Source organism: the organism of the source record quoted next, unplaced genomic scaffold (genome assembly GCF_019419815.1).
Source record: "Pyrus x bretschneideri cultivar Hongxiangsu unplaced genomic scaffold, Pyrus_bretschneideri_v1 Contig40, whole genome shotgun sequence".
Classification (NCBI taxonomy): Eukaryota; Viridiplantae; Streptophyta; class Magnoliopsida; order Rosales; family Rosaceae; genus Pyrus; species Pyrus x bretschneideri.
The window spans coordinates 1154220-1169693 of NW_025999724.1; the positions used below are offsets into that span (position 1 = coordinate 1154220).

Here is a 15474-nt window from a genome sequence, read left to right on the forward strand (position 1 = left end):
AGAATACGTAATATGCATGTATGAGATAGTTTGAAAATATGTGTGAGAGGTTTGGCATTTAATTTAACACCGTGACGCAAATTAGTGAATCTTTTTTTTTAATCTTAATTAGTATACACTACAGCCAGAAGGGTAGGTTTCCTAATTACAACATCTATGCATTAAAGTTAATATATTAATTATTTGTTAGCTTGTGGTTTTGGTTACGAGTCCTCTTGCGGTTTCATCTCATGGTTTCTATATTCGAATTAATGTCCTCTCATTTGTGTAATGAACAACATTTTAAAACCAATATAATTATTAGGGCACATAATTACTAATTTTATATGCAAACCCTTTGATCAAGTCAACTAATTCTATGCAATAAGAGCATTGTTCACTTAATATCTTCCTTTTTTCTTATCATTCTGGACGGCTGGAGGGAATGGACATTGAACATATTTAAGTAATAGAGTTGGTAAAATATTCATGATTAACTAGTATTATGCTCTGCATGTATTGATATGAAATACAAATGTTCTATTTGGTCAATCACGAAAGAATGTATGGTCACTTAGTTTTAGATCGGATAGTAAGATAAAGAATAAGTATATCCTTTAATGTTTGATTATCTCAACTCTTGATGTTACATTAAATGGTGGGTGGTCATGTATTAATTATTGGTCACTAGGTAACCAAAATAACGAGAAATTGATATGAGATGATGCCTATAAGAAATGTTCATCGGCTTCCATATGATAATGAAAAATGATAAAGTGATTAGTTTCAAACTTTGCTTCATTCATTTGTTTTATTAGTAAAAAAAAATAAGGGGTTTCAACTTCAATTTTTTTTGTTATTGGTCTAATTTTGCCTTTTGTTTTAAAATGATTGTTGTTTAATATGCATCAACAACTCTTTCATATAACAATATTTTTCAAGGCTCACGTAGGCGTTAGTTATTTGTTTATATTAAGAATAAGATGATAGGACCCGACCAAATAAATAAAAGTTCGACTTTTCTTTTAGTCAATGAGATTATAGAATTTCATAGGCTCTATTTTTTTCAAATAAAAATAATATTATTAGGGGAGGGGAGTTTGAAACTAATAAATAATTTACATGATGAGGGAGTTTTGAAATCATAACGCATGTGTGGAAATCCGACACCTTATATTCACTAGAAATTTATAAGCTCCAAGAATCATAAGTTGAAGAAGTAATCTATTATATATAAAGAGAACACAAAAGGTGAATAGTATTTTGGTGTCATAATTTACCAAAAATAATTGGACAAAAATGCCCCCAAAACAAAAAACCTCAAAGGCATTTCAAAATAATGCTTCAAATAAGATAAGGGCATTTTCGTTATTTTAATAGTATTTTTTTAATGATTAATGATTTTGTGGTTTTTTTTTATTACCTCACAATAGGCTAGCGATAATGTAATTTAATTTATCTATTTTTAAACACGTTCAAAGCATCTTAAGAGGCGTGTAATGTAGGTTATAAATTTGCACGCGGATAATAATGTGATTAAATTAGTTCTTAAATGATTGTTTTTTTTTTTTTGTTTTTTTTTGTAACAAACTATATTATCTATATTAAGGGGAAAGGAGGTGGGCTTAATCTCATAATGGGTTAGCAATAATGTGATTCAATTAGTTGTTTATTAAATATTATTCTCTCTATTTTAAACACGTAAAACATCTTAAGAGACCTGTAATACCGGTTATAAAAAAAAATTTCCACACAGATAATAATGTGATTAAATTAGTTGTCAAATGATTTTTTTTTTTTAACAAACGATATTATCTACACTAAGGAGAATGTGGTTAGCTTTGCCTCACAATAGGCTAACAATAATGTGATTCAATCAATTGTTTATTAAATATTATTTTCTCTATTCTTAATGTAAATTCTATAGAAACTCATTTTATTATGTGAATTCAGCTGCTTTAATTGGTTTATGAGGGGTTTCTTCTAACATGATCTAAGATCATTTACTTCAAATATTTGACTTTTCTTCTAACATGATTTAAAACGTGTAAGTCGCGCGTAGTATGCCGCAATTCAAAAAATGTCTTCTACACGCGCATAAGTGCATGCATGAAGGCTAGTACAGTATAATGACAATGACACCAATACCATTTTAAAAGTAATTATTCATGTTGACAGCAACTAGTACTTGTGTGTTGTGATGATATGAAACAAATATCTCACATTAAAAGTTTATTAAATCTTATTGGTGCTTATAAGAAGATGAGCTGCTTTTTATATTAGTAATTAGTTATAGGGAACTTTAATGAAAAGCTCACAGTATTGTTTACTTTAACGAAAAATCACATTTTTACACTAAAAAGTCAATCCTGATACTATTCACTTTATCATTTATTTTGTCAATTTCGTTAAAACTCAAAGTTTTCAAGCATTTTTCATTAGTTTTATCCTTATACGGGACTTATAAACCAATCTTACTACTATAAACTACACTAAGGGAATGATGGAGGGGGTTTGAACACAATGGATTCGAAGTGAAGACCCAATCATTAGAGCAATCCACTACTTATAATATGTTAAGAGCAAAGTCTAATGGTAGTAATTTAACCCACGCCATAATTGATTCTACTCTAAAATGACAGTTTTGAGCTTTTAAGGTATTTCACAGTAGTTTGAATAACAGATAAGTGTCATTTTAAAGGGCTAGTTTGGTCTCTAGCCCCTAGACCGTGCGCCTTCCATTAGATTGCTAAGGGACCTATAAGTTGAGAAGTTATTCCTCCTTTAAATTTATTTTATTTTCATTAATCTAGGATAATTCTTTTTTGGTCTTATAACAACCTTGACGGTATGATGAGCCACATAAACAAAATGCTAAAATAGATAAGAATCGTTTTAATCATGCCACATCACGTAAGGCTGGTTTGGTATTATTACTGTGCTTTAAAAAAAAACTGATTTTGCTGTGATGTGAGAATAAGCTCATTTTTGCTGCTTCACGTTTTCAGCTTTTCTTCACCCAAAATTGTAAAAATAAGCTTTTTTAAAATATTTACCAAACATATTTTTAAGTTCAACTTTTTGTAATACCCACTTTTTATAAAAAAAACTTAATACCAAATCAGTAAGTAAAGTATCTTCAATAATATAGGCAAACGGGCAGCAAACCTTATTTGATGGGCCACGGAAGCAAAATGCTGCTCCAATAGCGTGCGCAAAATTTGCCTTCTCTTCCAAAGTAAGCAATATTGCATGCCTGCTGCAACATGAGTGGGCAGATTGGGCCCCACATTGCATTTTAGTATAATTATTATATGTGGTCCTTCAATTAGGTTGTATCATTCAGTTTTTTGGTGAACAACAAACAAAAAGGTGATTTTTAAAAAAATAATAATATAGTTTTACCTAATTGGATTGCCTAGTTCATGGGAAAATGAGTAGGTGTAGAGCCAAAAATACTCTTGAAATTCTTTCAGCTGACATGTAAGCTTTTATTCACAAGAGGCGAAAATGCTCTTACTAAATTAGCGAGGCCTACATTTATCCCACGCGCAATTGAACCTCTTGAAGACCTAAGCTGATGACTATTATTGCTCTAAGCTCTGTTGACCATGGCAAGAAGAAAAGTCAAAAGATATTAAAGATAGAATTAATAACCAAACTCTATCTTTAAAGCTTTACTTATTAAAGACAAACTCAAATCAAGAAAGGAATTACAATCAAATCCAATGAAGGACACACTTGGCCTACTGGATGACCACGCATGACTTGGGAAATTTTACACATGTGGCTGACGTATGCTCTATAAATAATTCATTGTACACCAAATAATTGTAAACTTTTGTTACGTAATTAAGCCTTTAACTCTCTCTTTTTTTAGAAACTGACTTAGGTATTGGATATCCATTGGCCAAATCTTCCTCCCCACTCCGTGTGTGTGTGACTTTGATCTTTGAACAGAGGCGCATAATTCTTTTGTAGGGACAATTTCGTCTATACTGAAGACGACAAATTTATGCTACCACAAATGACAACATGCCTTATAAGCCAATATATTATAATTTTTAATACTTTGTTTGCCTGCACCATTGGAGATTTTTTAGATAGAGCATCTTCAATAATGTAGTAAACAAAATATGCAAAACTGTACTATAACGGTTAAAGTGGAAAATTACAAAAGTATGCACTCCACATAACATATTTAATTATATAAAAAAACTTGGGGCTCGATTTGCCAATACTTTGTGAGAGTAGATGATGTTAGAGTGGTAAATTTGCCTACCAGTTAACGGAAAAGGATCCTCGGATCTCTTTTATAAGGATAATAAGATAAATGATCACAATTACAATCACGAAATTCCTAAAATCTTTAAGAAAAAAATCCAGTGAGAATCCTCTTCGCAAGTTAACTACCCCATTGAAGATGACGTTAGCGTGGTAAGTTTTTAAGCGGGAAGGATTTAGAACTAGAAAAGTCCCATCAACTGCTGCTTCTTTTTTTCTGGTTTTTTTTTTGGTCAAAGTTCCATTAACTGCTTAATTACCTACAAATTTTTCAAAAGTTACTGCGTAATTATCTCTACACTTCCACAGTCCACACTTATGTGGTACTTTACTGAAGTAAATAAAATCATGTGAATAAAACGACAACGTTCAACGGTCTGAAAAAGATAACACAGCAGTCATACTTCTGTGGACACACAGGTGATCTTCGCCTATTTCGAAGCTTCGGACCAGGCTGTGCATGTACGTCAGCTCTGACTCACCCCAATGCCCTTTCCAAATATTTTATCCCCTGCTTAGGTCTCCGTGAATGGACAATGTTCCTACCCACGTACCGCCCTGCCACCTGTCAAAATAAGAGCAAGCTTGTAATTCCAAAACCCTCACCTAGCCAAAGCCCAGCGTGTCCATCGCCTGCCATACACCAATCCGCATTGAAAAATACTTCCCCTTTCCCCAAAAAACCTTTTGTTTGAATTTACAATTACAAAACGGCCATTACAAAAGCGGAGACAAAATCAAAAGGAGTTATACAGAGAACAGTGTTGATGGTTTTCGTTTTTAATTTTTATCAATTAATCAAAATAATAAATTATATCAATTGATGAAGCTAAAATAATATAGGTGAAAAAAAAAAAAATACGTAACCCGAATAAAATAAAAAAATCATAAGAATTTAACGTAACTATAACTATAATCTAGTATGAATTTAACATCCTGTATGATTAGTTATGACTTAAATTTAGTAATTAGGTCATTGAGTGGTGGTGGTCGTGGAGAGGAGATAGTTGGTGGTTTGGAGGTTTGGCGTAGAGGAAACAGTCATTCGAACTTTTTTTTTTTTTTTTTTTTTGAATAAAAAGGGTGAGGCTCGCACATGGCTTAAGAAGAAGGCTGGATTTTTTTTTTAAAATGGTTTGACTCAAAACAATATTTTTACTGAAACTAGGTGATACTCAAAGGTCCGCACAACCACTTATATGGACTTCCCAGTAATCCTGTGACCACCTAGGTTTCTTAGTAGATTCATCCCTGCACTTACTATTAATTTCTTGAGTAAGTACACGTACTTCTTCAATAACACTTCTATGAACATTTTAAGTATGCATCAAATTACAATATATAGTAGAATTTAACTATATGATCATTCACTATTAAAAGTAAGACTGGCAAGCACACGTACTTCTTCAATAACACTTCTACGAGCATTTTAGGTAGGGGTGTGCTATCCACGCACCCCTTGTTGATTTCTGTTCGTATATCTTCTTCAATTCATTCAATCTGACAGTCGAAAATTAAAAAAATATAAGAGAAGTAAAAAAAGGTGTGTGGATATCACATTTATTTAAGTATGCATAAATATACAATATATATTAAGATTTTAATTGTATGATCATTCACTATTAAAATAATCGAAAAGTAGTTATTGAAAATCGAATAAAACATATTGGGAATAAAAAGAAAAAACCAATCCGGAACAAAATATTTGGGTTTATAGAAAATCAGTAATTCCAAAATTATTTCGATTTTGGTTGGGTACGAGAAACTAAAATCTCTTGATCATGCTTCAAACTATAGGAGGATTCAAACATTGATCATCAAAAGCCAACAGTTGCTAACAAGAAACAACCAGACCAAAATTAAACACAAATTGAAATTAAAAACCCTAATTCGATTTAAAAACCCCCAAATTGAAGACACTAAATTTTAAAATCCCTAAATTGAAAAGCCTAATTTGATTTTCAAAAATCCCCAATCGAAAATTCTAATTCCATTTCAGAATCCCTAAATCAAAGCCCTAATTCAATTTCAAAATCCAAAATAAAAAAAACACGAATTGATTCCGAGTTAGGGTAAAATTTCTTACGTTTTACACTGAGAATGATTGTTGAAGGTGGAATGTATAGTGTGTTACAGCCGTTGGATGTGAAATTTATCACCTCAATTTCATGAAGGAACTCAGAAAGAGAGGGAGATTTGGTCCGTTGATTCTTGCTTGTGGTATGGTGTGGTGAGGCTAAAGAAGGAGAGGGAAGTCCTTGGATTCGAGAGGGGGGCACGAAGTCATCGAGTTGAGAGGGAAGAGAAGAACTAAGGTGAGAGTGAAAGAGTTCAACGGTTGAAATTAAATCTTAACAATCCTTCGACAAAAAAAAAAAAAGAAAAAATCTCAACAATCTGATGACTATAATAATTTATAACCTATATTATATATTTAAATTTAAACTATATATATATTCTTAAATTCAGTTTGGTTGGGTATTACCAAACTAATAGGCCTGTGATCTCGATATTTGTATTGAACTTTTGCAAATTTTTTGATTTCGGTTACCAAATGGATTGGTATAAAAGAAAACTAACGAAAAATGTTTGAAAACTTTGAGTTTTAACGATAAAAACAAAATAAAGGGTAAAGTGAATAGTATCAGGATTGATTTTTTAATGTAAAACTATGATTTTTCGTTAAAGTTCTATCGTACCGAGAACTTTTTATTAAAGTTCTATTAGTATAATTGATTCGATACTTTTTCGAGCTGATTTCGATATGATTCGAGTCAAATTTGTTTTATTCTACTCTGACGCATGCACTTTTCTGAAAATAACTTTGAGTCTCAACGTGCTTCTTGTAAAAACGCTTACTAAAATGTTTTATGTGGGAAGACAATCCGTCCTACACCATGATTTAGACCATCCATCCTTGTGATTAATCAAATCCAACGACCCAGAATCTGTCAAACATTTGTTTGCTAGGAAGGAGTAGAGCAGTTTATAATACCTCGTCACTTGGCTCATGGTGTCCCAGCAGCACAGCGCCTTACTCATTCTGTCCGAGTCTCTCTCTCTCTCTCTCTCTCCCTCTCTCTCTCTCTCCCATTCCCCTGACTCAAATTCTCTTTCATTCTCTTGGTTTATCGTTTTCTCGCCGTAGATCTCAAATTTCTCATTTCTCCCATCTTGTCGTCTCTCGCCGGCAGGGGGACGACTCAGATTCCATAGGGGCCGTCAGATGTGCGGACTTTGACTCGGGGCTCGTGATCCGATACACCGCCGGAGACTGAGCTTCGACGATGGGCCAGTGCTACGGCAAAACCATTTCCACCACCGAAAATGACCCCAAGGCCACCACCGTAACTACAATCACTACCTCCGTTCACCAACCTCTAACGACGCCGTCTCAGGCCGCGCAGAACGGGGCCGTCAGCATAAAAAACACGCCGGCCAGGTCGTCGAACCCTAGCCCGTGGCCGAGCCCCTACCCACACGGTGTATCGGCCAGCCCGTTGCCCGATGGAGTGTCGCCGTCTCCGGCGAGGTCGTCGACTCCGGGTAGGTTTTTCAGGCGGAGGTTCGCGCCTCCTTCTCCGGCGAAGCACATAAAGGCGTCGCTAGCGAAGCGTTTTGGGAAGCCGAAGGAGAGTCCGATTCCGGAGGAGGGTGGGGCGGAGCCGGAGCAGTCGCTGGACAAGAGTTTCGGGTACGGGAAGAATTTTGGAGCTAAGTACGAGCTCGGGAAGGAGGTGGGGCGAGGGCATTTTGGTCATACTTGCTCTGGTAGGGGAAAGAAGGGTGAGCTCAGGGACCAGGCTGTGGCTGTTAAGATGATTTCGAAAGCCAAGGTACAATTGAGCTCTGATATCAATTCTGCATTCCTTTCAATTGCTTGTTTAGTGATTGTTTTTGAAATTCGATTGTGTTTATATCGAAAATGTAGTGAAGTGGGTACTAAAGTTAACACATTTATGTTGAAGTTACGCGATTATCGCCAAACCATTATGGGAAATGTAGAGGGATTGGATGCCATCTCTTATGGGATTACTGTTTCGGGTTCGTGCATTGGTGGTGGCAAGTGAATTTTAATTAGGGAAGAAAAATTGGATGGTGTGGATAGAGAAACCACATTTAGGGAAATTGTTATAGTAAAGCAGAATTTATGAACTCGATACGGTGGTTTAGTTCGCAGTATCCCACAATGATGTGGGATGTGCTGCATGAAAATGATGTCTTGCACTGCGCACACGTTGCTATATGTCTGCAGAAGGGAGATGTACGTGTCCTTGTCTCTTCGTTGCGTTAATGCACGATAATTCTCTTTCTGTAATGATTACGTGATTATCTGAGTTCACAAAAGGGGTACACGACAAGTTTGTTGGTAACCGTTACTAGAGTTCTTACTCTCCACGTATCTTAATTCATTTCTCTTGTAAAACACGAATAAGAATTGTTAAAAGTTTCTGAAATGACTTGCCAAAGCTAGGGAAATGCACATTGGTTTGTTCCTCAATGTCATTCACCTAGGTGTTGAATGAAGCGTAGTACATTGTAGGTTTTACATTTGTTATGAGGTAAATTGATTTTACTTTTCAAATTGAATTATTTGTGTTTAACTTGCCTCGGAGCTAGATTTTATTGACCTTTCATTCAGCCAGATATCTGCTCACATATGTCAAATTTGGTAATTTTAGGACAGCATTATGATCTGTTACGATTTCTTGTCTGAAGCTGTAATTTATAGCTGGAAATGAATCTGGTCTACGATCTGTGTGTGAGTATGTAGCAACTATGATAACGCCTGTGCTCCGATGATTTGGACGTGTGCCATCCTTCCTCATATTCTATTTCCTTTTTCCCTTAGGTCTCAAATTTCTGTAGCTGTAATGGCATGAGATATTATAAATAATGACACCCTTTTAAATGCATTGTATTTGTTTCTTACCAAATTCATTTGGCAGATGACGACAGCAATATCGATTGAAGATGTTCGTAGAGAGGTGAAGATATTGAAAGCTCTATCTGGGCATAAGCATCTTGTAAAATTTTATGATGCATGTGAAGACGCCAATAATGTTTACATTGTCATGGAGTATGTATACCTTGTTTTCTGTTCATCCTTTTTATTTTGACAGTCAGTTGCATGCATGATTGTTGAATGACGAAGTATATAAACTTTTCTGGTTGAGGCATCATATGCCACGTCTCATGCTCCTTTGGTATGACATCTGTGGATTTGTGTTCTCTTACCAGATTGTGTGAAGGGGGGGAACTTCTTGACAGAATTTTATCTAGGTAATTTCTTTGCCAGTATTGAAATACTCATTTCATTCCAAAGGTGTATTGTATGTTGACAAACTCACCTTAACTGCAGAGGCGGAAAGTATGCAGAGGAAGATGCAAAACACATAGTGGTGCAAATCTTAAGTGTTGTTTCATTTTGTCATCTTCAAGGCGTTGTGCACCGTGACTTAAAACCAGAGGTTTTGATTATCAACCTATGTGTTTAAGTTAATTATGACTTCTTATCTGTTTCTACCTCCAAACATAGTGCTAAATATTTTTTCTCTTTCCTGTTTAACAGAATTTCCTTTTCGCTTCTAGAAGTGAAGATGCTGATATGAAGCTTATTGATTTTGGTCTTTCTGACTTTATCAGACCAGGTATCTATTGATGATCATCCCTACTCTCTTGTTAGTTGAAGTTGGATATTATCCTTGTTTTAGTAAATATATTAGAGCTGCAGTTAGAGTACCGCTTGGTTTTAGTTATTGTTTTCCTTTTTGAAACGGACAACATTCAATTTTCCTGACTATTTGATGTTTCAATTGAATGGAACACCTTACAATGACTTGGCACCTGGGTATGCTTTTGATAAGTTTGATGATTTTTATCAACTCCAGGTTAATTTGGTTGAAATTGAAGATAAATACACGTTTTTGTATTTGTATCGGGTATGAAATGAATTCTTTCTTAGAAGTGTTCTGTTTTGTATGCCATTTTTTGGATTTGTAGGAAACTTGTTGAATGTTTTCAACAAGTCCAATCTAATTCTGGTAAATCTGTGGATGCGGTAGTATCAAGTCCAGTATAATTCTGTGCAACATATCTTATCTTCTAACCCCTCTTGGAAAAGAAAACAGAGAGCGTTTAGTTGTTCATCATTTTTCCAAGGAAAACTAAATTTGGTCATAGTCACCAAAAAAGAAATCATGTACGATGAGAACTGTAGTGGAAAAGATGCAGTCCTTTTTCAACTAACCAATGTCAATATGTAATGTGTGTTTCCCCTCTTTTGACTGCTAGATCTAATTCTTACTTTCTTTGTACTTATTACATTAAAGGAGGAACTTTATCTTCATTATTTATCCATTTATGCGTTTATGTGCAGATGAAAGACTTAATGACATTGTTGGAAGTGCATACTATGTTGCGCCTGAAGTCCTCCATAGATCTTATAGCCTTGAGGGAGATATATGGAGCATTGGTGTTATCACCTATATCCTGCTATGTGGAAGCCGACCTTTCTGGGCACGAACCGAATCTGGAATTTTCCGTGCAGTGCTAAGAGCTGATCCGAGCTTCGATGATTTGCCCTGGCCTACTATATCTCTAGAGGCCAAGGACTTCGTAAGAAGACTTTTGAATAAGGACTACCGAAAAAGAATGACTGCTGTCCAAGCCTTATGTAAGCCAAATTTCTTTCTATTGCTGTCTAAAGTACTACCCAGGAGATAAAAAATTGGTGGACAGTTTTAGATGATATGCTTTGCTCTTAATCATGTTTGGGTGGTCTGTGTGTTTCTCTCCCACAATCTAAATAACTTATTGATTTCAGGGTAGTGGGTGGGAGGTTTCTATTTGGTTGCTCCATCATATTTGAACTGCATCCATCTATATTGTGTCATATGCTGAAATACATGTGTTCATTCTCTCAAAAAGTGTGGTTATAGAATCATCCCATACATATCCTGCAATATAACTACAATTATTGTTAGTTTGATACCGAATATTCTTAAGCAAAAGTGACTTTAAATTGAATACTATTTCAATTTGGCATTGTTATTTGATAGTGATGATAAGTGATATTTTCTATTTGTTATTCAAAGCTAATAATGACACATAATTGCAGCTCACCCATGGTTGCGAGATGATAGTCGTCCTCTTCCTTTGGATATATTGATATATAAATTAGTCAAATCATATCTCCATGCTACGCCGTTCAAACGTGCAGCACTTAAGGTATTGTTAGCATTTCCTAATATGACTCTTTCTACCTTCACCCCATTTCTTTTTTCACTATTAGAAATTTTCGATATCACCGAATTATTCATGTTACATATAGCTTGGCCGTGTCTGCTCTTAAATGTCAAAGCTTCATCTCTTGGTTTTACTTGATGATTAAACTGTTTCCTTTTCATTTTGGGTCTCAAAGAATGTATTTTCAACTGTATAATATATCATCACCATCACCCTATGGCATCCTTGAAAATGATGCTTATAAAATGTCAATATTGGGATATCTTTGTTACATGGGAAGATACTTCTATGTAATCAATATCTACTTTTTAAGAAACTTAATTGGCAAAGTGAACAGAAAAATCAACCCTTGTTTTGTTAATTAGTGGAGAAAGAAAATTATTAAATTGCTATCTCAGTTTCCACTTTTCGGTTCTGATGTCTAATGGAAGTGAGACGAAAAGGTAAAACCTGTAGCTTTTCTTTTGAACCCTTTACAAAATAGGCAGTGTGATGGTTCATAGAGACATTCTAATTTCATATCAATTTCTCCATTTAGCTAAATCCTAGTAAATTACATAATTTGTTCCTCTTTTTTTCTCTTGTTTCCTGTGTCTAATGCTGTGTGATCAATAATCTGCCATTTCTTTCACTTTTCATGGAGCCCGATCTATCCTACATTAAAGATATGTTTCTGTTTTTTCATGACGTGATTGCAGTCTCTTTCCAAAGCTTTGACGGAGGAAGAGCTGATATATCTAAGAGCCCAATTCATGCTTTTGGAACCAGATAAAGACGAGCGTGTCTCTCTTCGTAATTTCAAAATGGTTATCTCCTACTAGTTCTTTTAATAGTTTCCGGGCAATGTATATTTTGAAGGGGGGCTTATGGTGAGGAAATTAAACTTTGCAGGCTCTACAGAGAAATTCAACTGAAGCGATGAAAGAGTCAAAGGTTGTTGATATCCTAAATGCGGTAAGGCTTATTTTATATTCTGCTCTTGCTTTTGGATTGTGTTAGTTGAAGTTTGCTAGCATGTGCAGGCTACCGTAACTTTAGCTATAATTTATCTGACACTTAAACCTTTTTTATCCCATGGTATTTGAGGTCAGCAATTATCATTTTCTCAATTCCCTGTTAAAATTGATTTCAGATGGAACCGCTTGCTTATAGAACAATGAACTTCGAAGAATTTTGTGCAGCCGCAATCAGTACCCATCAAATGGAGGCCCTTGAAGGGTGGGAGCAGATAGCCTGTACCGCTTTTGAGCATTTTGAACAGGAGGGTAACCGAGTCATATCAATTGAAGAACTGGCAAGAGTATGACCAACTATGCTCCTCTCGTTTTCACGGAAATCTTGTATCCTTTCCTTTTACAGCAGATTTTTGCTGCATTTCTTATTTTAACCGTAACGGTTTCTGCAGGAATTAAATCTCGGCCCTTCTGCCTACAATATCCTCCGAGATTGGATCAGAAGCGCGGACGGAAAGCTCAATTTCCTTGGATATACAAAATTTTTGCACGGTGTGACGATCCGGAGCTCCAACGCCAGACACCATTAGTTTTATTCTTAACTCTCTTTTTACCCTCTTTCTTTTTAGCTTTTTGACATATAGTTTCTTATAAGATTCATGGGTTTCGGATGATTTGCGGGAGTTTTAGTTTCTTTTTCTTCGGGCGGGTCGGGGTAAAGAAAAATGTGTATAAAAAAAGTGAACATGTTAGTGAATCCGGTTGGGAATTTCGACCCAATTTTTAAAAAGTTGTTGATTTTTCTCCTTTCTGATTCCCTATTTTGCAGTTGATGTGGTTGAGTTTTTGTTGCACATCTTCTGCGGATTTTGTAGATTTTCTCCGCTTTCCGGGCGTGCACTCTGATGGTCCCAGTAGTTTCGATCGATCATGTTCAATTTGATTGCTAGATAATTTAACCAGCTTCTCTCTCTAAACAAGTGGACATCTACCATACACTACTATATACTCGCGTATAGTCTGTGAGAGGTTTTATGTTCGATTTTCTTTAAAGATGAATTTGAACCACATTAGTGCAGTTAACGAAAATCGAACATAAGTGAGAAATGTAATAAGCAATCGAGTAAGTGATTTGATCGAGTGAAAGATGTGAGTGATTGTGAAATGTATGGAAGTATATATAGGCATGCATATAGAAGAGTTGGAATTTAAGTTAGATAATCACTCTAGATTTAGATGAGACTGATTTGATTTTATCTAAATTAGTCGACCGATGAGGATTAGTATAAAAGTAAATAAACCATCATGCATAGGTGATTACAAACTCGAAGTGTTTAAACAATAAAACCAATAAGAAACCTTTTTGAATTAGGTTTTTCTAATTTGACAGTAATTGTCAATTAAAAGAGAATTAGATCAACAAGACTTCAGTTGATCTAATAGTTTGAATTAATTCACTCTTCTAATTTACTATATACTACTATATACTCGCATATTATATGGCATGTAGTAATTTAGAAAAACCAAAAATGTTCTTTTGATCGTCAAATAATCAAGAAATGCATAATCACTCGTTGATCCTTTTAGATTTGACATCAAAGATTAAGACTAAAACATTGATAAATACATATTTATTCTCTACTTATATCAGGTCTAAAAATAGGCCATCATAAGTTCTTGATCACCCCCAAGAGAACATGACTCGTCCAAATCCGTTTGGTAAAGTCTGAAGATTAATACGAGCTCATTATCTTTTAGGATCATATGTAAAAAAATCATCGTCCATAGTTGAAATCAAACTCTAGTTTATAAATAGGATTCTTGCTAGAGATTGTTATTTTTTTTTGGTCGAAATTTGAATATTATTAAATAGGAATCGAAATGTTTACATCAGACGTCAGAATGTTAAACAACCATTCTAGTTCAAAACCATCCCATGAATGAACAACCCTCACATGCGTGACATAAGATACCACAAGATGTGCAACCTTATTACAGGCACGAGGAGCATATAGAAACTCAACAACACATAATTGTTGCTTAAGAAGATTAATATCCCATAAAATACCATCCAGAATTGCCTTCGATTGCAAACTCCCATGAATCATGTCGACAAGAACATGTGAATCAGTTTCCACCTGAACAGACTCAAAGCCTCTTTCCACACAAGCCACCAAAGCCAACCTTAGTGCTTCTGCTTCCGCCATAATACTCGACACACAAAGGATTCTACCCACACCTCCAGCACCTTTGAAAATGGCCACAAAATCCCTCGCAACCCACCCAAAGCCACCCATACTAGTACGACTACACCATGCACCATCACAATTAACTTTTATTGTTCGAAAAGTTGGCTTTATCAACCCTTGAGTACTCTCCCTTCTACCTTGCAGCCCACGGGGTGGCTGCTGCAGTGATTCCCCCTCACACGTCGCTATCTCTTCCCATTGTTGTTGAAGTAATCGCATCGCGACAAGAGGCTCTACCTCAATCTTATCAAACACCTAACTATTGCGACACTTCCAGATCCTCCATAGACCACAAACCACCCACCGCATAAGGTCACTAGGCTCCCCCTCCTTGCCATATTTTGCACACAACCACTTCCAACATTCCAAGAAATCCTCACCCACCACCATGGCCACATCTAATTGCAACGGAGAACCAAACCAGAAAACACGAGTAAATGGGCACCTAAAGAAAATATGTACCTGCGTTTCCACCTCACATTCGCAGAGCGGGCAACTAGTCTCCAAACAAATCCCCCTACGTTGCAAATTTGTACGTACTGGAAGGAAGTTCCAACACCCCTTCCAAACAAAATGGCATAACTTAGGTGGAACCTTCAACCTCCATATATCCCGCCACACCGAATCCTTGCGGGATATATTAACTCTATGAACTTTTGGCACGTTGGGATTACGCGTCAACTGTATTAATCCCAACAAAATTTTAGGGTTGTCACCGGTCAATTCCCATAGCGACACTGTATGAGCTCTCAATTTTCAAA

At 35.6% G+C, this 15474-nt stretch overlaps 2 protein-coding genes across 2 annotated transcripts; one reads left to right on the forward strand and one right to left on the reverse strand.

The window, feature by feature from the left end:
• Positions 1-7493: 7493 nt before the first annotated feature.
• Positions 7494-13271, forward strand: LOC103964258 (CDPK-related kinase 3). The gene is made up of 11 exons (XM_009377174.3): positions 7494-8099; positions 9213-9343; positions 9505-9546; positions 9626-9734; positions 9836-9914; positions 10643-10939; positions 11384-11493; positions 12210-12317; positions 12403-12465; positions 12644-12811; positions 12917-13271. Exons 1-11 carry the CDS (start codon positions 7551-7553, stop codon positions 13052-13054), a joined length of 1794 nt encoding a protein of 597 aa, XP_009375449.2. The 5' UTR covers positions 7494-7550; the 3' UTR covers positions 13055-13271.
• A 1058-nt stretch (positions 13272-14329) lies between these two features.
• On the reverse strand, positions 14330-14932 carry LOC125469041. The gene has a single exon (XM_048565935.1). The coding sequence runs from the start codon at positions 14930-14932 to the stop codon at positions 14330-14332; it is 603 nt and encodes a 200-aa protein (XP_048421892.1).
• Positions 14933-15474: the final 542 nt, after the last annotated feature.